Source organism: Aotus nancymaae, unplaced genomic scaffold (genome assembly GCF_030222135.1).
Source record: "Aotus nancymaae isolate 86718 unplaced genomic scaffold, 86718_ANA_hifiasm-v0.15.2.pri h1tg000002l, whole genome shotgun sequence".
Lineage (NCBI taxonomy): Eukaryota > Metazoa > Chordata > Mammalia > Primates > Aotidae > Aotus > Aotus nancymaae.
Genome location: NW_026988413.1, coordinates 50,493,509 through 50,516,259, shown reverse-complemented (window position 1 = coordinate 50,516,259; position 22,751 = coordinate 50,493,509). Strand labels below are relative to the sequence as shown.

The following is a 22,751-nucleotide window of genomic DNA, read 5'->3' as shown; positions in this document are numbered from 1 at the left end:
AAAACCAAATACCGCATATTCTCACTTATAAGTGGGAGCTAAATGATGAGAACACATGGACACATAGAGGGGAACAACCCACACTGGGGCCTTTCAGAGGGTGAAGGGTGGGAGGAGGGAGAGGATCAGGAAAAATAACTCATGGATACTAGACCTAATACGTGGTGATGAAATAATCTGTATAATAAACCCCCATGACATGAGTTTACCTACGTAACAAACGTGCATGATGGATACAGGTTTGTTACGTAGGTAAACAGGGATGTTACATAACTTCAGGGATGTTATGTAGGTAAACTCATGTCATGGGGGTTTATTATACAATTATTTCATCACCAGGTATGAAATTATTTCTCACCAGGTATATTGTATGAAATACAATAACTGGTGATGAAATAATTGTATAATAAACCCCCATGACCTGAGTTTACCTATATAACAAACCTGCATGATAAATACAGGTTTGTTACGTAGGTAAACAGGGATGTTACGTAAGTTCAGGAATGTATAATTGTATAATAAACCCCCATGACATGAGTTTACCTACGTAACATCCCTGAACTTAAAAGTTAAAAAAAAAAGTCTTGAAACTAGAATATGTCTGTATATTTTAGGGACAGGATCCAGTAGAAAGGGAGAGAGGAAGGATGCCAATTTCATACCTTTCTAAGGACCTGTGTGCCACTTGTCTCCTCTCCCTAAAATGCTCCCCCTAAGTACCGTCAAGGTTGACTCCCTCACTTCATTCTAGTCTCTACTCAAAATGTCGTATTGCTGGACATCCCTGATCACCAGTCATTCTTTCTTTCTTTCTCTCTCTCTTTCCTTCCTTCCTTCCTTTCCTTTCTTTCCTTTCCCTCCCTCCCTTCCTTCTTTCTCTTTCCTTTTTTCTTTCCTTTCCTTCCTTTTCCTTCCTTCCTTTCTTTCTCTCTTCCTCTCTCTCTTTTATTTATTTATTTATTGAGACAGGGTCTTGCTCTGTCACCCAGGCTGGAGTGCATTGGCATGATCACAGCTCACCACAGCCTTGACCTCCCAGGCTCAAGCAATCCTTCCACCTCAACCTCCTGAGTAGCTGGGACTACAGGCACATGCCACTACACCAAACTAATTTTTGTATTTATTATTTGTATTTATTTATTTATTGTTTAGAGACGGCGTTTCACCACGTTGCCCGGGCTAGTCTCAAATTCCGGGTCTTAAGTGATCTGCCTGCCTCAGCTTTCCAGAGTGCTAGCATTACAGGCATGAGCCACGGCTCTCAGCCTCTCTTTCTTAACCCTGCTTTTTTCTTAGCACTTATCACTGCCTGAAATATGCTTTTATTTGTTTATTATATGACTTTCTTATGAGACTATTAGCTACATGAGGACAGGGGCTTGTCAGATTCACTGCTGTATTCCCAGCACTGGAACAGTGCCTGACAAATGGTAGTTATTCAGTAAGTCTTTACTGAATGCCCATATCATGTCCTAGGATCTAGGGAAGAGACAGGGAATAAGAAGGAAAGCAAGAACAATACCTACCCTGGAAGAGATACAGTCTAGTCGGGACGCAAACAGAACTGCAAAATTATGCTATATGTGTGTATTCTGTAGATGCAAACAGTCTGAAGACCCAGTGCTCTGCCTGGGGAAGCAAGAATGTTTTCAGTTATTGTCGGAAAAATTCCTGCAGAAGCCTTCTTTCCGAAAATGAGATGGGAGAGCATTATAGGGACGGAGAGGATACTAGTTAGAAAGTCCTTCTAGAAGGCCTAGTTGAGAAATGATAAGGGTCTAGATTAAGGTCTGGAAATGGAGACAAAGAGACTGATTTAAGAGGAAGTATTCATAGGACCTTTGAGGCTAGTGACTCACTCACTAGAGGGAAGGAGAGGAGAAATTGGTGATGGTTTAAGGGTTTCTATCTGGAAAACTAGGTAAGCAGTGATGCAGTGATTGTGATAGGAAAGAAGCATTTTGGGGAGGGTGAATCCTAAAGGTAGTTTTTAAAATGTGTATCTGAAGTGCCTGGGGGCATCCAGACAGTTGAATCCATTGGTCTGCAGCTCAGAAGAAAGGTCTGGGCTGAAGGTATAGTTTGGGGATTCATTAACAAGTAGATATACATGAAATCATAAACGTAGGAAATTGACTAGAAAGAGTCTGTGGAATTAGAACTATGGAATAGCGTTTGAGGTTGAAATCTGGGGAAGACTGGCAGAGTGGGAAAAGAACAAAAGTCAGACCCTGAGGAGCCGTTTGAGAGGTAGAAGGTGAATCAGAACTGTCCTGCCAGGGTCAGGGAGGGAGAGAGCTAAAGAAAATGCTAGGGAGAGATGCAGATGCTTAAATAAGCTGTTGCAGAGGGATCCCAGACAAAAGCAGTTAATCCTGATGATCTGGACGGCACTGATAACCTTGGCAAGGATGGTCTCATCAGCAGGTGAAGTAACCCAGACTGTTATGGGCTGCAGCGTGCAAGAGAAGGGAGGAAGAGAGACAGAAAACAAGGCTACTTTTTCAGGAAGTTTAGAGTAAAAAATGGCTAACATATTCCTCCTTTGTTGCCTATGAAATCAGGATCCAAACTGCAGAATTCATTTAATTACATATCAACATAACTAAAATATAAAGATGCCATTTCCATAGGGATTTTTATTGGGTTGGCTGCAAATCAGATTTTCATCTTGATCATATAAAATACTCATTCTTTGGAGAGGCTGTCTAGATTGACAGTTGACAGTGAAGTGATTGTCAGAACATAAAACAAAAATAAAGCAACTTACCATCAGTTCCAACAATATACACATCTACCTTGATCCTGATAAATGCTTGCAAAATCTATTAAAAAGAAAGTATTATCTTCCTTAGGGAACAGTTTCACTTGTCAAAAATGTAAAGAAAACAATCAGAATTATACCTTACGGGTGATATACTGCTTTTAGAACCTTTAACATTTTGAAAAGAGGTAATATGTGAAGATATAAGAAAGTTAAAAACAAGTCTGTATGCCAGAAATAAACCCAAATAAAGGAGGCCTTCTCCTCAGTAAGAAGTTAAAAATGATCATTCTTGAGGGAAGTATTATGGGAAAACATTCTGTCTCAAACTCATAAGAACACCTCTGATTTAATTTTAAAATAGTGTCTTCTTTGGGATGACCTCAGCTAGAGCTTTCTTGCTACATAAAAATTTTAAAAAAGAACCTATGAACTGCAAGTTGCTAATTATTCTTGTCCACAAGAATAATGGATGAATGGATGTAACTAACACCAATGAATCTTTATCCATTTTTTCTGGTCTCTAGGCTAAGAACAAATACCAGCAGTGATATGAGTGAGATCATGTAAAGTAAAGTAGCTTATATTATATTGTTGATAAGATTAGATGATCACTAATATCATTACTGTTATTGATAAACACTTTCAGAACCTCTTCTAGGCACTTAACTAAGGATTAGAGGCCCTGTTCTTTGTGTTATACTGCTAGGACCAAAAAATAAATGTGTGTGTGTGTGTGTGTGTGTGTGTGTGTGTGTGTTAAAATGCAGAAACATAAGCTAAAGTAAACAAAACCTAAAATAAACAAAACCCAAAAGCAAAAAAAGAAAACACAAGCAGATTTGAGAGTTATATGATGCTGACATTAAAAAGAAAATCTTCCATTTTCTAATTTTGTATCCAGTTCACTCATGCTTAATAGGTCTTATCTTAGGTTAGCTCTCACTTAGGCAGATTTTGTGAAAACCCAAGAAAAGAGAGAAAGATGTAGTTTCTTAAATTTTCTTTTTATATGTTTCTGCATTTCTGTTAGAAACTAATTTATTTTAGAAATGCACTAAATCTGTGGAAAGAAAACAGACTGCAATCTGATTGTTTCAGTCATGTTTTGAAATCATATGTGACATTTATTTTATCATATATCTATTTGGGTTTTTTTTTTTGAGACATATTTAAAAATAGCCAAGTGAAATTTCATCAGCTTATAACGGATGAGGATAAAAAAAAAAGGATCCACTCTTACATTTTTTCCCAGGACCTTTCCAGATCTTCTCTGATTTCAGAATAATTAGATACAGCACTCACAAATATTTGAAAATACCACAGAATTGAAATTTAAAAGGAATGTGGGCATAGCTGTCCACCAACAGATTCAGCATACATTAGAATTGTAGCTTTGATTCCCTTCAATCTAGCACTCAGCCTCATGGAAAATGCCCTTTTCAAGAGTCCACTGAACACCACCTTTCCCTCCATGGAACTCTAAGATTATAAGTTGCTTCTAATTAAATGTGCGTTACCTAAAGGAGCATCCTTCCACAAATACAATTTATGGTTTTTTTTTTTTTTTTTAATTTTTTGAAAAGGAGTCTCACTCTGTCCCCCACGCTGGAGTGTGGTGGTGCGATTTTGGCTCACTACAACCTCCACCTTCCATTGCAATTCTCCTGCCTCAGCCTCCCAAGTAGCTGGGGTTACAGGTGTGTGCCACCATGCCCAGCTGATGTTTGTAGTTTTAGTAGAGATGGGGTTTTGCCATGTTGGCCAGGCTGGTCTTGAACTCCTGACCTCAGGTGACCCACCCACCTTGGCCTTCCAAAGTGCTGGGATTACAGGTGTGAGCCACTGCCCCTGACCCACAAATACAATTTTTTAACCTTTAGCCATTGATTGGTTTTTTCCATTAAGAACAAAGAAATTACCGATTTAAGGCCCCTCATTGAAGAAACATCAAGAAAGGACACTGCTGAAAAGTCGAGAATGAGGCTGTGGAGGCTGATTTGGGGGACCTCAATGTTGAGAGGAAGATCATTCCAGTCAATCTGGAAGGGCAGGTCTGTGGTATTGATCGGCTGGTCCAGTACTTCCACCTGATTGTTGTCCAGCTCTTCATCAGAATCTTTTACGGCGTCAACAGTGCATATAAATCCTTTCTGCAGGAGAGGATAACAAGCAGGATAACTGTGACCAGGAAAAACATTGTGTATGTCAGGGATAGCCAGTGAGTTTCAGAAGCACTGATTCAGAGTTGAGCCAAACAACGGGATTGGACTGGGTTTGGTGGCTCATGCCTGTAATCCCAGCATTTTAGGAAACTGAGGTGGGAGGGTCACTTGAGCCCAGGAGTTTGAGATCAGCCAGGGCAACATGGCGAGACCCTGTCTTTGAAAAAAATAAAAAAAATTAGCCAGGTGTGATGGCATATGTGCTTGCAGTTTCAGCTACTTGGGAGGCTGAGGTGGGAGGGTCCCTTGAGTCTGGGAGGTCAAGGCTGCAATGAGCTGTGATCGCACCACTGCACTCCAGCCTAGGCCACAGAGCGAGACAATGTCTCAAAACAACAACAAGATTGTAGACACTTGTGTTTGGTACTTTTCCCAGGAGAGTCAAAATTTTAGGGAGACCCTCAGAAACATGTCATTTTAAAATAGAACATTCACTGACACATGAAATCCCTTGTTTGTCTGGCATTTCATTTAAAGGAATGGAACTAACACCTTGAATCATCCTTTACTGAGCTTTTAGCTTTAATGCATAGATATGCGTTCAAGAAACTTACTGGTGTCACTTGTAGCAGGCCTTGCTTCTGCAGTTTTCGGATTTTCCTCAAAGCTTTGTTGCGCTTGCGTAGAATTCGAAGTGGATTAAAGCCAACCTGAGAAACCCATTGCTGTGTTATAAGAGTACTGAATATTCTGTTACTTATATAGCATAATTCTAACAACTTTCACTGGAGTGATTTGAGGGATTGGGACAGGTAATAAAAATATCTGTGACAAAATTTAAAAGTGGTTTAAACAACATCAGCAACAACATTGTGTCAGACCCATGGTCTGCTCCACCTATATCCAGTTACCAACAGTCAAAAGCTTTTGTCTGACACAGTCCAGGATTCATTCATAAATTACCCATGAGTAGACATAAACTCTATTTGAATCTGTTTGTGATTGGAACCTACACAACTCTTAGGGGATTTTATTTTATTTATTTTTCTATTTATTGAGTATGGGTGGCACCTATGCAAGTATTCTGCTTCTATGTAATTTTTATTTTATTAAAATTTATGTAATTGTATGTTATTATTTTATAATTTTAGTATTATGTTTGAGGCTAATCTTTATTTCCCCTTTTCAACCTAATGAGTTCTTACTGCTGTAATATTTAGTTCCAGGTAAATAAGAGAGGAGGATCAAATTATGTAATAAAAAATCCTTGGCCAGGTGTGGTGGCTAACGCCTCTAATCCTAGCACTTTGGGAGGCCAAGGTGGGAGGATTGCGTGAGGCCAGGAGTTCAAGGCAAGCCTGGGCAACAAAGCAGGACCTTGTCTTTACAAAAATTTAAAAATTTAGTGTGGTGTCATGGCACATGCCTGTAGTTCCATCTACTTGGGGGACTGAGGCAGGGGGATCACTGGAACCCAGGAGTTTGAGGTTGCAGTGAGCTGTGATCATGCCAGCCTAGGTGACAGAGCGAGACCTTGTCTCAAAAAAAAAAAAAAAAAAATCCTTGCAGTGGCTCACACCTGTAATCCCAGCACTTTGGGAGGCCGAGGCGGGCGGATCATGAGGTCAAGAGATCGAGACCATCCAGGCCAACATGGTGAAACCCCGTCTCTATTAAAAATACAAAAAAATTAGCTGGGCATGGTGTCGCGCACCTGTAGTCCCAGCTACTGGAGAGGCTGAGGCAGGAGAATTGCTTGAACCTGGGAAGCGGAGGTTGCAGTGAGCCGAGATCGTGCCACTGCACTCTAGCCTGGCACCTGGTGATGGAGTGAGACTCTGTCTCAAAAAAAAAAAAAAAAATCCTTGACAAAAAATATAGTTAGATGGAAGTTTACTAATCAAAAGGGGCAGTATAGAAAACCAAATATACAATATAATCTCATTTTTCAAACAACAACAAAGAAACTGGGTAGAAAAATATCCGATGCATATCAAACTAATAATAATAATTAAGGTTTAAGGCAGAAGCTCTATGCAAGCTACAGAGTAGACCAAAAGGCATGTTTCAAGAGTGAGGCCTGAGCTCTTTGTCTTTACTGTCAAGACTGCTTCCTTGTCATCATCTCTCCAGTTTGCCAGGGACACTCAGTATTTATTGTTATTTAGTATTAACTATTCATTTACAGCTGCCATACTGAATCTCTTTGATGATGTGATCAAATATTAAATGCTCCCTCATTGTTTCTAAAGTTGATGCCCAAAGAAAATCTGTAGGATGACACCTACTAAAAGCCAGCAGCCCAAAACATGGAAATTTTTTTTTACTCTACAGCAGAGTTTGAGAAAAGGATTTTTCTATATTAGATGTCATCTGAAGAGGCTTATTTCTCAACATATTAACAAACACCCATAAGGTAGTTTCACCTGCTCTGGGACATGGGACAAAAAACACTGACGCAACCCCACCTCAACATATGTGACACAACCCAGCCTCAACAGTGACCTTACAGAAGAGACACATTCCCAGATATTCAGTAAGATTACAAGAAAAAACAATTAAATAGCCCCAAACCTTACAGCATTGATAAGTTTCTGCCTAAAGAAACGAATGTTTGCAAAGTAGATAGGAGATGGACATCTGAAAATTTTCACTCCTTCTGGCTCATACATCTATAAGGCAAAGAAGTATTATTAGATGGTGCCCATTAGATCCATACTTAATATCATTTAGCAAGTCAAAGAAAAAAAATGAATCTCCCTTACATCTAAATAATCTTTTTTATTCTTATAGATGTTGCTTCTTCCAATATTAGCCAGCGTGCTGCATTTTGGACTGTAGGGAGAAAAACACTAAGTAAATCATCTGTGCACATTTGTTAGGCCTATAAAGCTAACACTGATTTTTTCCAGCATACCCAAACAGGCTCACTTTTCAGAATGTAAAAGGTTGGGGAAATCATCATACCATCGGAGACCCTGGAAGGGAACACCCTATTTTACTTATCTTTGTGTCCTCTCACAGCACCTAAAAAATGCCTCCCATTTGTCATGTTACAGTTTACAAAGCACTCCATATGCTTTTGCCATTTTGATTCTGAATATCACAGTTATTCCATAAGGTAAGGCAGATATGAATACCCAGTTGTATGGATGACGACATGGAAAAGTAAAATGACTTGCTTATGATCATTCAGTTTGCCTCTATGTTTGATGGGTTCCCAGTAAAGAATGGAACGAAATTTAAATAAATGAAAGAGTATGGGAGTATTTCAATATCGGTGTATTTCTTCAGTCAGGGATTGACTTTTTGATAACAATTTCTGTTCTCTAAGCCTCCTTAGTTCTCAAGGAGGCTTCTTTTTCTGTCACACTATGTAATTCAAAATAGGCTGAGCAACCACATGGTAATGATGTTACATGGCAGAGATTTTAAAAAATCAAGGCTGGACACCATGGCTCATGACTGTAATCCTAGCACTTTGGCAGACTGAGGCAGGCAAATTACCCGAGGTCAGAAGTTCAAGAGCCAGCCCGGCCAACATGGTGAAACCCCGTATCTACTAAAAATACAAAAATTAGCCAGGTGTGGTGGTGGGCACCTGTAGTCCCAGCTACTTGGGAGGCTGAGGCAGGAGAATCACTTGAGCCCAGGAGGAGGAGGTTGCAGTGGGCTGAGATTGCACCATTGTACTCCAGCCTGGGCAACAAGAGTGAAACTCTGTCTCAAATAATAATAATAATAATAAAATTAAGATTAAAAAGATGCTTGGACTGAATGATTATTAAAAATCAATAATTCCAAATGGCTTTTGTGGAATTTTAAGGCAAGAGAGGCCTTTGAGAAATTCTCTAATCTAGCTCCATATTTTAAAGGTACAAGTGCAATCTAACAATCTATGAAGAGGAAATCCATCCACTAGATGTGAAGACTCTCACAATTTCAGTAACACATTTCCATGTTTAACAAGTTCAAGGCAAAGACAATAAACTTGCTTGGAATAGAATCACTTCTGGTTTATAGCTGGGCAAACAGACTCAGAGATTTATATGATTTATTTGAACTGGAGTCAAAGCCAGGAGCAGACCAACAGCAGGTCTCCTCCCTGGGCTGATGCTCTAAACCTGGGCCATGCTATTGTCCTCCAGGCCTTGAGGTGAGCAGTTGGAGGGAGGATAAACTACCCAACTTGACAGAAATGCACACCTATCAACCAACTACTGTTCTCTTAGCCAGTGACATTTTTTTTTCTCTTCTGATTAGGGCAGGTCCAAGCCTGCCAGGATGCAAGGCAAGTTGAGCACTCACAATTGGGTCCTGAACACGATGGTTAGCAGTTGAAATGCCACGCTAGCTGCCAGGCCTAACCCGAGTCCCAGGACAATGGTGAAGATGAAGGTCATGATCCAAATTACCTGTGAAAAGAAAGCAACACACACACTTACGATTGACTTTGATTCAAGTACAATGTTGAGACGGATCTTTAAAAAAACTTTTTTTCTTTCTTTTTTTTTTGTAGCGACAGAAAGACTTTGTCTCTACAAAAAAAACTAAAAAATTTGCTAGGCGTACTGGAAACTGGAAGTTGCCATTTTGGGCTAAGGAGCAAAGTGCACAGAAGACACTTGTGTCAAGAGGTCATTTCTGCTGGCTCAGGTTCTGGGCCACAAAAAGAAAAGCAAATATAAGAGGATTCAAAGAAAGTATATTCATTTCTAATCCCATCTCTAGCCCATTTAGGAAATGGGATTGTCTGTCACAGTGATAATTATAACTGCAAAAACCGCAATTACTTTTGCACCAACCTAATAGAAGCAGTTGCTGTACATTAAAATCAGCAAATTAGGCTGAGCATGAAGGCTCCCACCTGTAATGCCAGCACTTTGGGAAGCTGAGGTGGGAGGATCACTCAAGGCCAGGAGTTCAAGACCAGCCTAGGCAACATAGTGAGACTCTGTTTCTGCAAACTAAAAAAAAATTAGCTGAGGATGGTAGAGTGTGGCTGTAGTCATAGCTACTCAGGAGGCTGGGGTAGGGGGATCGCTTGAGTCCAGGAGTTTGAGCTTACAGTGAGCGAGGATGGTACCACTGCACTCCAGCCTGGGTGACAGATGGAGATCCTATCTCTAAAAAAAAAAAAAAAAAAGAGGCTGGGCACGGTGTCTCATGCCTGTAATCCCATCACTTTGGGAGACTGAGGCGGGTGGATCACATTCAAGACCAGACTGGCCAACATGGTGAAACCCTGTCTTTACAAACGATATAGAAAATTAGCTGGGTATGGTGGCATGTGCCTGTAATTCCAGCTACTCGGGAGGTTGAAGCAGGCGAATTGCTTGCACCCAGAAGGCAGAGGTTGCAGTGACCTGAGATCACACCATTGCACTCCAGGCTGGGTGACAGGGCAAGACTCTGTCTCAAAAAAAAAAAAAAAAGAATATCTTATTCTTGGTCTGCAGATGTAATTAATGGTTGCTATCTTTATAAGAATTTTAGCACACCAAAAGGGTGTTAAAATGCCCCACAAAAGTAAACCAAGTGTAAATTACTAGTTATGATCTTTAAATACCTATGGGTATGTTAACAAGCATTTTTACACAACAGACTTTGGCCCTGTTAAAATAGCAAAGCATGTGAGAGCAAGGGGGAGCCTTTCCAAACGAGAGTATTTCGAAAAGGAATGCTCAGAAATTAAGTTCTTCACAGATTCATGGAAACAAACACATTATGTAATGAAGAACAGAAGCCATGCACACCCTAAAATTCAGAGACTTTCTGTGGTATTTGGGATTACTGCGAGAACTTTTAGAACAGGTCTAAGGAAGTTCTACACTAGTGTTTCATGGAGCCCATTCTTTTAAATTAAAAGTAGCCCATTTTAAGAAATTAAAGTCCCAGAAAATGATCATTACAGTATGCAATTTAATAATAGCAAATAAAACAAACTAAGGTTATTTTGAATGGATACATAGAAATAAAATTTCACTTAGTTTACAATATAAACATGCATTTCATATTAGCATTAAAATGCAATTGTGATTTATCTCTCTTTCAAATAGTCTACTTACACAATCATATTTATCCTTTCGCCACAATCTGCCTATTTCAGCAAACTGCATCAGCATTCCCTTTAAGTTTCCCAGTGCTAAAGCTGCCAGGACAGACTGTAAGAAACATAAACACCAGATGTACTTTAAGTTAATGAAATAAACCACATAGAAGCAAAGGTGAAGGCTATAGATAAGTGAGTGCTTTAAAGGGCCTCAAAGCATATCAAAGCATACACCCTTTTCCAGTGTCTGATGCTGTACAAGACACACCAGAACTGGGACTCTGACCTGTCCCCATGATTGTCCCCACCACAGTGACAAGGGCTAGACTGCTCTTGTGATTATGAGATAGATGATCTGATGGCATTTAGTAGCCTGCACCTTGGGACAGAGAAAGGCAGATCTTAGACCTATGACAGATAAACACTTGGAATAAATTTATCCCAAGCAGAGACAGTCTAATGTGTGTTTATTGAAGCTGAGGAGATGGGGGTAGCTCTTTGTTAAAAAAAAAACGAAACAGCTTGGGGAGCTTGAGGTCCTGGAATGAGATGAGTTGAGGTGGGCTTTCTGGGACAGCATGAAACATATCTATCTAGTTCCTATGACATCCCCAAAACTTACTATGGTAAATGCATATAGGAGGGGTTTTAAAATTAGTCAGTGAATGAGTGCATGAGCTAATGAACGAGTATCTCCCAGGCCAGTACTAATGTGCCACAGCCGCACTTCAGGCTTCCAATTCTTCCACTGCCAGAATGTGATCTTTTGTCTTGCTGGAATTGTGATAGTTACGGTGAAAAATGCTGAATAGCTAAGTATATTCTCTTCATTCTTTGGATTTTAACATAATTGTAGGAACATGCCCTTCACCCTCCTGTCCCTGCTGCCAATTTCAGCTGTTTGATTCTGAATGGAATATGGAATTTGTATACTGCTACACCATGAAAACACAGTGTACAAAGAAAAGCCAAACATAGTTTTTATTTTTATGTTTTGAGAACAGCTGGACTGATCTGCCTATTTCTAATTTTCTCAGGTAACCCTCATAATGTCATATCTAAGCAATTAACTTTGCTAACTGTGAGAATAGAGGTCACAATTTAGAAGAAATGTGGCCTTAAGTGACTTTTAAAAAATTTGGCACACAAGTGAATGCCAGTTAAAAAATGGTGAAAATTGAATAAAGTCTATCATTTACTTAACATACTATACTAACATACAGTATGATATTGTACTACAGCTATGTAAGAGATCACCACTGTGGAGAATTCAGAGGACTGTACAACAGGCCTCTCCATTTTGCAGGACTTTTAATTCTGTAAGTATAAAATATATCAAGAGACACCTGTGAGAAGAGACAGTTTTTTTTTTCCATTGGGCATTATTTCCCACCTAGTCAGTATTCCACAGGAAAACAATTTGAAGTAATTTACAATGACATAAATATACAATAGAGTACTTTAAAAGTAAAGATTACATAGAAAAGAAAGGGGGATAATTTCCACAGGAAACTGGCATCCCTACTGCATTTGATATAAAGGATTAAATACATAAATACAGATAAAATGCTTAGGGCTCTGCTGAGCACTCAACAAATATTTATTATGAGCTTTTTTTAATGAGTTATTTTGCCTTCATATGGTAAAAAGAAGCAAAATAGCTATTCAGGTGAAACAAAGACATTCCTGACTACAATGGTCTAAAAAGAACATATCACAGGATCCTTTATAAAAGGGTCTTTGATTTATATCTTGGACAATGTCCTTGACTAGTTTGTTCAGGAGACAGACAGGATTTTAGATGGTAGTTATTTCTTTAGTGTCTTCAAATTGATGTGGGCTAGGTAAAACCCAAGTTAACTCCCGGGGAGAAGTGTGAGAGGGTGGAATTCTCTATGTAGCGTGAGTGCATGTGCATTTATTTTTATTGAGATACACATTCTTCTTATTTTGAAATCAGAAGTATTCCATGTGGAGAATGCATATTTTTGGCAAATTGTTCTCTGCCCTGCTTGAAGATGGATTTGGCCAGTGAGCTCTTTGGGATGACCATACTGGGAGTCCAGAAACCTGGGATCAAAGTACCTTTTCGCTACCAACCAACAAGGGAAACAGGCCTAGATAACAGCCAATAGATGTTGGTGGGCTGTATCATATCTCTCCGTCCTTTGTAACCAGAAGTGTAATACAGTGACGAATAATCATAGTATTATTAATAATAATGACTATCATTTATCAAGTATTTATCATATGCCAAACCTTGGGCTAAGTAGTTCACATACATGATCTTATTTATTGTTTTGAGATGGAATTTTGCTCTTGTTGCCCAGGCTGGGGTGCAATGGTGCGATCTTGCCTCACCGCAACCTCCACCTCCTGGGTTCAAGCGATTCTCCTGCCTCACCCTCCCGAGTAGCTGGGATTACAGGCATGGGCCACCATGCCTGGCTAATTTTGTATTTTTAGAAGAGGTGGGGTTTCTCCATGTTGGTCAGGCTGGTCTCAAACTCCCGACCTCAGGTGATCCGCCCACCTCAGCCTCCCAAAGAGCTGGGATTACAGGCGTGAGCCACCATGCCCAGCTGATCTTATTTATTTTTATAGTCACTCTGGGTACTGGGTATTATTTCCCTTCCTCTTTTACACATGTGGTGCTTGAGGTTCAGCAAGGTTAAGTAATTTACCCAAAATCACACAGATAATAAATGGCAGAGCCAGGATTAGAAGGAGGTTAACAGGGCTCCATGTACCACCTCAAAATTATCTTAAAACCACAAGGAACAATGTATTTACCATCATCTTATTTCCTAGACAGCCTTTGCTTTCCAGGGTTCAATGGTATGTTTTACATCTGAGTGCCGCAGAAGTTTATAGTGCATTAAACTAAACCCTCAAACTTACAGATGGAGGAGCATGAGAGTAGGGCTGGGAGGTCTGTGCTGGCTGTTCACTCCCATCTCACAATCCGACAGTGTTGGTCTTGGAGTTAAACCAAAGTTCTAGGAGCTTCAGGGTGTGTTCCTAAGAGTGAGTTGTGTGGCTGGTAGTGTCATTCTCTGAATTAGATAGAGGGCCTGATTACCTTAAACTTTAAGAAAACCTCTACTCAGTCCATGCGTGTGGAAGGTGTGGTGCCAGGGTGCCCTCCTATTTCAAGATTAATTCTGTTTGAAGCTACGCACATGCGGAGTGTAGAGGAGATAAAGCAGGTTGGGCATCTGTATTCCCAGCATTCAGAACACGTTGCCAGGGGAAAATAAATATTTTTGGCTCACACAGAGTATTGGATAAGAAGAGTACTTGAGAGTTTGTCATTACCTCGTTTTCCCTAGTTTAGTTTGTGCTTTCAGAATTTGAGAACCAGGGTCCTTGATTTACCACCAAAAGGAAGAGATGCTATCCAAAGAGAGTGTTACCTTTTGTAGAGGCTCCAGGAGAAATCCAATGGCTACAATGACAATCAGCACGATGATGGCAGAAATAAGCCCAGCAATCTGTGAGGATAAAAAAAATAGCATCACCAACTCAACTTTTCCCCTGGCTTGGGTTTTCTAGTGACTGATGCTAGGATGGTGCTTTCAGCAAAGCTCTTGACATACCTGTGTTTTGCCTCCTGTGCTCTCCTGAACTGCTGATCTGGAAAGGGCAGTACTCCCAGCAAATCCTCTGAATGCTCCAGAGACTATGTTACCCAATCCCAAGGCTATTAACTCCTGACAGGAAAACAAAGAGGAACCTTTTTCAGAAGTGGCACCATTGATACTATGTGTGCAAAATATTATTTAAAGTTGCCCAGGGAGACCCAGTGTAGGTTTTATACTTACCTGATTGCCATCCAGTGGGTAATCGTATTTGAGGGAATAGACGCTGGCAACTGAAAAGGCCACTGCAAATGCAACGATTGCGATGCCGAAGCAATCTCCTATGGTGTTTTGGATAATCTGCACGTCAGGTGTAACAGGCGGCATAAATCTAAAATGGAAATTAAGCAAGTCTGAATGTCAGCAACCAACTGATAAACTGATATAATCATTGGGCAAAACAATGAATGAATGCAATCTAGGCTGAGTTGTGTCTCACTGTGGAGTATGATTAACGAGAATTTAGCTCCACTGACAACTTTGGAATCTGCTTTCTTAATGCTGAAAAGCAACACTGACTGAATCTGGTAAAAGATTGCAAATTCAATCCAAGGATAGTGGTAAGTCAGATATGATTTTGCCAGTAAAACCACATTATAATGTGCATATGTATTCCCATAAGCTTCCTGCAAAATGTCTTCTGTTCCACTTGTATTGTTACACTGGTTGCAAAGCATCACCCAAAATGCTCCCAATAGTTATCCATAGATGAAGGCTCTTTGAGAAAACACAGTTGTGAGACAAGGAAAGCAAAAAAAAAAAAAAGTCTTCTTTCCATTGATAATAATAACCTTTCATGGAAAACTCCTGGCAAACAAATGGGCCTTGGACTCTGTGTGCACTTCACAGCAATGCTAGAACCAGTCATGACCCTAATGGAGAGTGGGTTTCACTTTAAAGTGATCTAGTGCCAGAGAAATCTTCAACTCACAGGGGATACTTCTGTGCTTATGCCTCACGAATGCAGACCAGTTCAATTATATTTACCAATTGTATTATAAAAGGTGCATGTATCTCAAACTCAAAATCAATTTACTAAATTGTTCCACTCCTATAAGCGTGTATTTCTGACATCAAACTTATTAGAAGGTTAATTAGATCCAATCAACTCTTTCTGAATTGCTGTTTCACATTTTGTGAATATCTATGGTAATACATTTTAATTCTAATTTTGAAGAAGTACTATTATGCCATATTCTGATGCCATTATAAATCCAAAAGTTAGCTTAGAATGTTGCTTTTTTTTTTTTTTTAATAAACAGGACCTTATTATTCTTTTATTCTGGTCTCTGAACACCACAGACAGAATGGTGTGGTGAAGATTTACAGTCTAAAGATTTGGGTTCATTTCCTGGCTCTGCCCCTTGCCCTCTCCAAGCCACCATTTCCTCATTTGTAAAGTAAGGATAATAACACTTATTCTCTGTTTTTTTTTTTTTTTTTTAATGGGGTCTCTTTCTCTTTCCCAGGCTGGAGTGCACAGCTCACTGCAAGCTCTGGGTTCCAGGCTCAAGAGATCCCCTAACCTCAGCCTCCCCAGTAACTGGGACTACAGGTGCTTGCCACCACGCCCGGCTAATTTTTGTATTTTTAGCAGAGACAGGGTTTCACCATGTTGGCCAGGCTGGTAAATCCTGACTTCAAGTGATCCACCCACCTTAGCCTCCCAAATGTTAGGATTACAGGCGTGAGCCATGGCACCTGGCCTTACTATCTTTTCTTCACAGTTTTGTGGGAGGGTCAAATAATAAATGCAAATACTATCCACATATTGTAAAATACAAAGTGCCCATTAGCTATTATTATAGGATCCCTCTGGAATCTGAATATACCCCTTGTGTTTCCTTTACTGTTTCAATGAGCACTTTTCTTCAGCCAAATTATTTGTGTGTAGTGTATGAGGCTTTGCAAGATAATTTCTAAGGTGGCATACTCATGAACAGCAGGTTAGCAATGATTAACAATCACTACCTTCCAGTTATAGTCTATTTGCAATCAACAGCAACTTAAAGTACCTACTCAGTCATCACCCAGAAACAAATACGGAGTGTAAAAAGCTCAAGTGCTTGCTACCTAATTTAGGTGTTAAACTAGTAACAATAGTAGTGTAATTTGAACATTTTTTATAAGTCAGGCACTTAAGCATGTTACATGTATTAACTCACTTAACCCTTAAAAGAATCCTCCTTGATAGCTATTATTTTTAGCCTCATTTTTGCAGCCAAGGACATTGAGGCACAGAGCTTTTGGTAATGTGCTCAAGCTTAAAATGTGAGTCAGAATCAAATCTCAGGCACTCTGTCTCTAGAAAACTTGAGCTTACCTACTAGGTTACACTGCTTCTCTGCTGAAAGTAATAGTTAAAAATGTGACTACCTGCTACCACACCCCACACACTTTGTGGAGAGAGGTGCACTGACATTGAAAATATACTTACTAAGTAAGACTGGTGTTTAAGGTGTGACTCAGTGATCTTAAGTTCATCTTTTACTTTCCAAACCCTCCTGACAAGATCCTGTTTGATTTTGCATGTGTTCATTTATTTATTTATTTTTCTATTTGGTTTATGTCTCCCAAGAGATTCAAGTAAAGTGAAATCGCTTGAAAGTGGCAGAATGGTAGGAAACCCTAGAAATAGTCTTTCAGTTTCAGCCTAATTTTCACTTTAAAACTTTTAAAATTAAAAGCGATGCTTGAAATTCATTAAGTGTAACACATGAAGATCTGGTGATAAAAAAATTTTTTTCGTTAAAAAAATAAAACATATACTTGCCTTTAAAAGAATTTGGCTTTTTTTTTTTTTTGAGACGGAGTTTCGCTCTTGTTACCAGGCTGGAGTACAATGGCGCGATCTTGGCTCACTGCAACCTCCGCCTCCTGGTTTCAGGCAATTCTCCTGCCTCAGCCTCCTGAGTAGCTGGGATTACAGGCACGCGCCACCATGCCCAGCTAATTTTTTGTATGAATTTGGCTGTTTTAAAGTAAAAAAAAAATACATATGAATGTTGATTTCTGGAATTCTCAAATACTTGTTAAGCATGGAGAGGGAGAGAAGTCTTTTTTAAAAACAAAACAAAACAGGAAAACAATCTTTCCTTGGTAAGTTGGAAGAAACTGAGACTGTAGTTAGAAGAAACAGCACAAAATGATCTTCCTTCTCAATCCACTGAATGTAATGAAAGTTCCTGTACAAACCGGACTTCTCATCCTTTTGCGGTGGGAAAACTTGCTCTGCCCTTGTTTTGAATCTGATTGCGAGAAAGGACAGAGTGTGCTATCGGGGCCGCTCACGTGGCATGCCTGTGTTCCTTCAGTGTGTCTTTTGAACTTTCAGAACTTGCCTCCAGGAACTTCAAACAAAGCATTACATATTGTTTATAGTAATTTATGGACAAGGAAATCTGGTTTCACTTCGTGTTTCTTTGTGAGGAGAAGCGGTTTACTTTGCCTATTTTTCTTTATTTTATTATTTATATTTTTTGAAAAAAACAAGAGATGGGGGACTTGCTGTGTTGCCCAGACTGGTCTTGAACTCCTGGGCTCAAACAATCCTCCCACCTCAGCCTCCCAAAGTGCTGGGATTTCAGGCACAGGCCACTACACCGGGCTTATTTTGCCTATTTTTATACTTTCACTACTTTGCTAACTTTTACTTTCATGTGAGTTTCTCCTGGTCTGAGTCCCTGCATGTCTGGTTTGTGAGTTCTTCCTCAAGGAGAAACTTTCTGATATTAAGAACTGCATTCATTGTGGGGAAGCTGAAAAAAAAAAAAAAAAAAAAGAACAAAAAAAGAACTGCAGACCTTGCCTTTCTTTGTAGCTTCTTCCTAGAAGGAAGGCAGTGAGCCTTCCTCAGGGATGCAGGGGACAGGGAGGATTCTGATGAGGGTTACCGCAGGGTGACCTGCAGTTCGGATTGTACCTCTCCGGTCACTACTGCTAACGCTCTGCTTAGTGCATGGTGATGCCATCATCAAAGACACACTTACTTACCCACTTTCCATGGTCCCAACCACAGACACGTTAAACCTGGTTTGAAAGTCAAAGCCATAGGATACACCTGTTGCGATCACCGTCTGCAAAGTTGCAAATGACCCAAGTTAGAAATGTGAGATGCAAGTTAAGAGTCTTGCTTTGAAAAAAATATATTGCCAAAACCCACTTCTGCACCTGTTAAGTAAGAACTCCAGCCCAGGCTTTGTTACTTTTTAAGAAATTTGGAGGCAATTTTATCTAACATGCCGCCAGGATTGAGAACCACAGCTTTAACTCAGATGGCTCTACCACCACATTTTGTCAAAGGTCTTGCTCTCTGCACTCGCCTTGTCTCATGTGGAAAAAATTAACTCAAAATCATAAGAGGAAGTTATTAAATTCTGAATGAAAAGGAAGTCATGCTAAATATCATGCCCAGAAACTGCAGAGATGCCCTCTGTCCCACTGAAACCTCCTGAGCTACAGATGGTGAGGGACTCGCGACACAAAAACAGTGGAGTAACTATGACAGAGTCTGAAAATGATCCGTTACCATGATGAATTCGATCGGAATAGGCACTGGAAGTTTGTCTTTGAAGCGCTGATTTATTTCTTTAACAATGGATACAATCAAGAGGATAATCAGAGCTGTCACCAGGTCTGCAATATTAGTCTTCTCTATTTGTGTGAATACGGACTCTAGTACCTACAAATATAAAAAGAAAAACCACCAAAGCCCTATATTAATGCAAAATTTGGATACAACACATCTCCAAGCAAATAAAAATAAACATAGAAGCAAAAGACACTATCAGACTGACAGAGACTGATAGTGATTTCCTGTTCTGCTCATGTTTAACTGTGAATGTGAAATTGTAGAAAGTAGCAATGGAGATATGAGAAGAGTAAGTTAGCATAGTGTAGGCAGCACACTAGTTTAGGGATGCTTTTGCCATTTTTACTGAGACTGTCTTTGGCTAGTGTCAAATTTTGTTGGATATTTTTCACATTTTTACAACTGGTCTCCTGCCCTTAGGTCTCTTTGGTCATCATTTTTTATTTCACAGCCATCAGTACTCTGTCCAGGGAGTAACTTCTGATCTTTGATGGTTTTGCTTAGCATGCTCAATTCCTGGCCTTTTACTTTTGGGTTTAGACCCCCTCACATTTCTTAGCTGACTCTCTATGTCACTTTTGGGACATAGTTTTCTGGCTAACTGTGCACTATGCATGGTCTTACTTCTTGAAGCGAATTGGGTTCCATATTCACGTACCCAGAAAAGCTCAAGCAGGCCAAAACTGGATCCCAGATTGCTTCTGGAACACTCCACTTCTGGAATACCTCTGGATGGAGCTAAGAGAGTGTTGGTTCCAATGTGGAGCGAGCTCTGTCTCAACTCTCAAAGACTCTTGGGAGTTGTAAAAAATCAAACACATCTACCATCCAGCTAATGTCAACAACAAAAATTAAGCAACACTTCTCTTATATTTGACCCAAGTATTTCCCCCCAAAAAATCTGTTATTAAAAGCTTTACCATTTTGTCCCAAATTTTAAAACTAAGAACACTATCTGTTCTTTGCATCCTGCGGAGGAGAGGAGAACTGCTGCCCTATCTACATATCAGTCAATTTTCTTTTGTTTTCTAAACAGGATGCAAAAAAGACCCAAGAACTTCAATTATAAAGAATGAGACCTGTTTACTCAGAAATAGGAAGACGTCATAACTCAATTAGCAAAGTTCTTTTCAAAGTAAGATTTCAGGAAACATTTTTAAACTTGGGACAAAATGATAAAGCTTTTAAAACATAGATTTTTGGCGGGGGCCGAAAATACTTGAGTCAAATCTAAGAGAAGTATTACTTAATTTGTTGTTAACATTAGCTGGATGGTAGATGTGGTTGGTTTTCAGTATTGTTCTCTTGCTTTTTCTTTTCTTTTCTATTTTTGTGAGACTGAGTCTCTCTCTGTTGCCCAGGCTAGAGTGCAGTGGCACAATCAGAGCTCACTGTGCCTCTAACTATCGGCTCAAGCGATCCTCTGCCTCAGCCTCCCAAGAAGCTGGGACTACAGACATGCCCCACCATGCCCGGCTAATTATTTTATTTTTTGTAAAGGTGAGGTTTCACTTTATTACACAGGCTGGTCTTGAACTCCTGGGCTCAAGTGATCCTCTTGCCTCAGGCTCCCAAAGTGCTGGGATTACAGGTATGAGTCATTATGCCTGGTTTTACTTTTTTAAAAATACGAATAAATTTTACAACCTGTAGGTAAACCCCATGGCAAAGGCATTAAAGGAAAGCTCTCCAAGAACACAGTAGTGAGTTTCACATATTTCAGTATTTTTTAAGTGCAAGAAATACTTACTTTGAAAATTGAAAATGGATCAGTGTGTGATGGGACTTGCAGCTGAAAGATGAATTTGAGCTGGGAAACCAAAACATGAACAGCGGCAGCAGTAGTGAAGCCACTGATGAGGGACTCAGATAAGTATATCACTACAAATCCGATCCGCAGAATCCCCAGGGCCAACTGGAAAGAGAACAAAAGCCTTTGTAAGCATAGGTTAGGAGTACGCCTCAGCAAACGCAAAGATCCACAACTGAAATAATATTATACAAAATGTAAAGGCTGAACCTGTATGTATATGTCTTGAAGAAGCAAATGTCCCTGCCTCCTGGGATACCTCCCATCCAGGGCTCCTCCTTCTCCTTCCCTTCCACACCACCCACCAGGCGGAACGTTACATGGTATTCACATAGGATATGTCTAGTTTGCCCCGAAGAAGTAACACGCTTATTCACCCACCCTTAAATTTAAGTGTGGTGTCTTTGACAGGCCTTTTCTAGCAGAATATGACCTAGCATCAGCCCTCATAAATTTGCTGATGTAATTTTAAGTTACACTTTCTAGCTGCTGGAGCATGCATGAGTGAGCGTCTATTCATATTTTCTCAAAGTTGCTCAACTTGCTTAAGAAATACGTAATTGCGTATTGGACATCAGAAGTGCTTCATTCTAGCTGCGGAAAAGGATGGTTAATTCCCCCTTAAAGCATCACTGTTTTGTAATAAAGTGAATTGGGTGGATTCTCCTTCCCTTGGATACTTGACCTGTCTTTCTGCTCATGTTTCCAGAATGCAGCCAGAGCTGTGGCTGCACAAAGCCCAGTGGGTTCCATTTCTATACTAGATTCAGAAATGTATTAGAAAAACCTAATCAAATTGTCAATAAGACACATGCTTATGTCCTTGTAGAAACTGGCTTTTTCTTTCTTTAAGAAATGGTCTTAACCAATAATATCATTATCTATAAACTTAGGCAACATCTCAAAAAGTCCATGACATTTTCCTTATTCAGCAGGGGTGTCAGCATACGGCTTGGGAGCAAGGCTTTCGGCCCCATCATAATCCTCTTCAGTTTTCCCCAAAATTGACATGAACAGTTCCAAGCCCCTGTCCCTTCCAACTAGATTATAGTTGCTGAAGAGCTAAAGAAAAAATTCCAAAGCCACCAGTATGACGATTTCTTGCATACAGTTATGTTTCTTGACTCTATCAATTCCCAGATACATGTCGAAGCATTTCACTTGTCACTGCGCCTCTCCATTCCCCTTCCTCCTTCTGTCTAGACCCACATTCATTCATTTTTGTCCCACTGACCCACTCCTCTCCCTCTGGCTGTGGTGAGTGACCCTTCTTATATTGTTTCCTCTGGGCCATGAGGGAGAAACACAAACCAAAGGGAAGACAGGGAAAGGTGGCATGGGGGAGAAAAAACAGAGAGATGTGTACCGGTCAAGGCAAACAGATTGAGGTGGGCAAGTTACTTGAGAAGGTGCTCACCTGGATGATTCCAGAAAACAGTGAGACTGTTGCCGCCACCACCACCTTCCTGTTGTTCAGTAATGTATCATCAGTCACTGAGCTGTTATCCGGAGTAGTTATACTGGTATCTGGGACCATTGTTGAAACTACTACTCCCACCATCATACTCAGAATTGGAAACGGACCTAATTAACAGTGGGTGAATCATGGTCAGTATACGTCTCCCTAAAGCATATTGTCTTTCAACCACAGAATAAGAGCATATAAAATGACTGCCATCTGTGACCCTGCCTTCCTTCTCAAACCTGGTCCTAATTCTCACAGGAGAC

General features: G+C 40.0%; 1 protein-coding gene across 1 annotated transcript in view; it reads right to left on the bottom strand.

Moving 5' to 3' along the window:
* Positions 1 to 22,751, bottom strand: part of SLC26A3 (solute carrier family 26 member 3) — a 39,358-nt gene that overhangs the window by 3,993 nt on the left and 12,614 nt on the right. Inside the window, exons 5-18 of the mRNA XM_012455914.2 lie at positions 22,441 to 22,607; positions 20,964 to 21,128; positions 19,151 to 19,303; positions 18,616 to 18,698; positions 14,806 to 14,953; positions 14,581 to 14,694; positions 14,398 to 14,475; positions 10,998 to 11,093; positions 9,238 to 9,344; positions 7,695 to 7,764; positions 7,509 to 7,601; positions 5,544 to 5,639; positions 4,687 to 4,917; positions 2,771 to 2,825 (exon numbers count right to left, since the gene is read on the bottom strand). Coding sequence (XP_012311337.1) covers positions 2,771 to 2,825; positions 4,687 to 4,917; positions 5,544 to 5,639; positions 7,509 to 7,601; positions 7,695 to 7,764; positions 9,238 to 9,344; positions 10,998 to 11,093; positions 14,398 to 14,475; positions 14,581 to 14,694; positions 14,806 to 14,953; positions 18,616 to 18,698; positions 19,151 to 19,303; positions 20,964 to 21,128; positions 22,441 to 22,607 — 1,656 coding nt within the window. The remainder of the gene's footprint in view (positions 1 to 2,770; positions 2,826 to 4,686; positions 4,918 to 5,543; positions 5,640 to 7,508; positions 7,602 to 7,694; positions 7,765 to 9,237; positions 9,345 to 10,997; positions 11,094 to 14,397; positions 14,476 to 14,580; positions 14,695 to 14,805; positions 14,954 to 18,615; positions 18,699 to 19,150; positions 19,304 to 20,963; positions 21,129 to 22,440; positions 22,608 to 22,751) is intronic.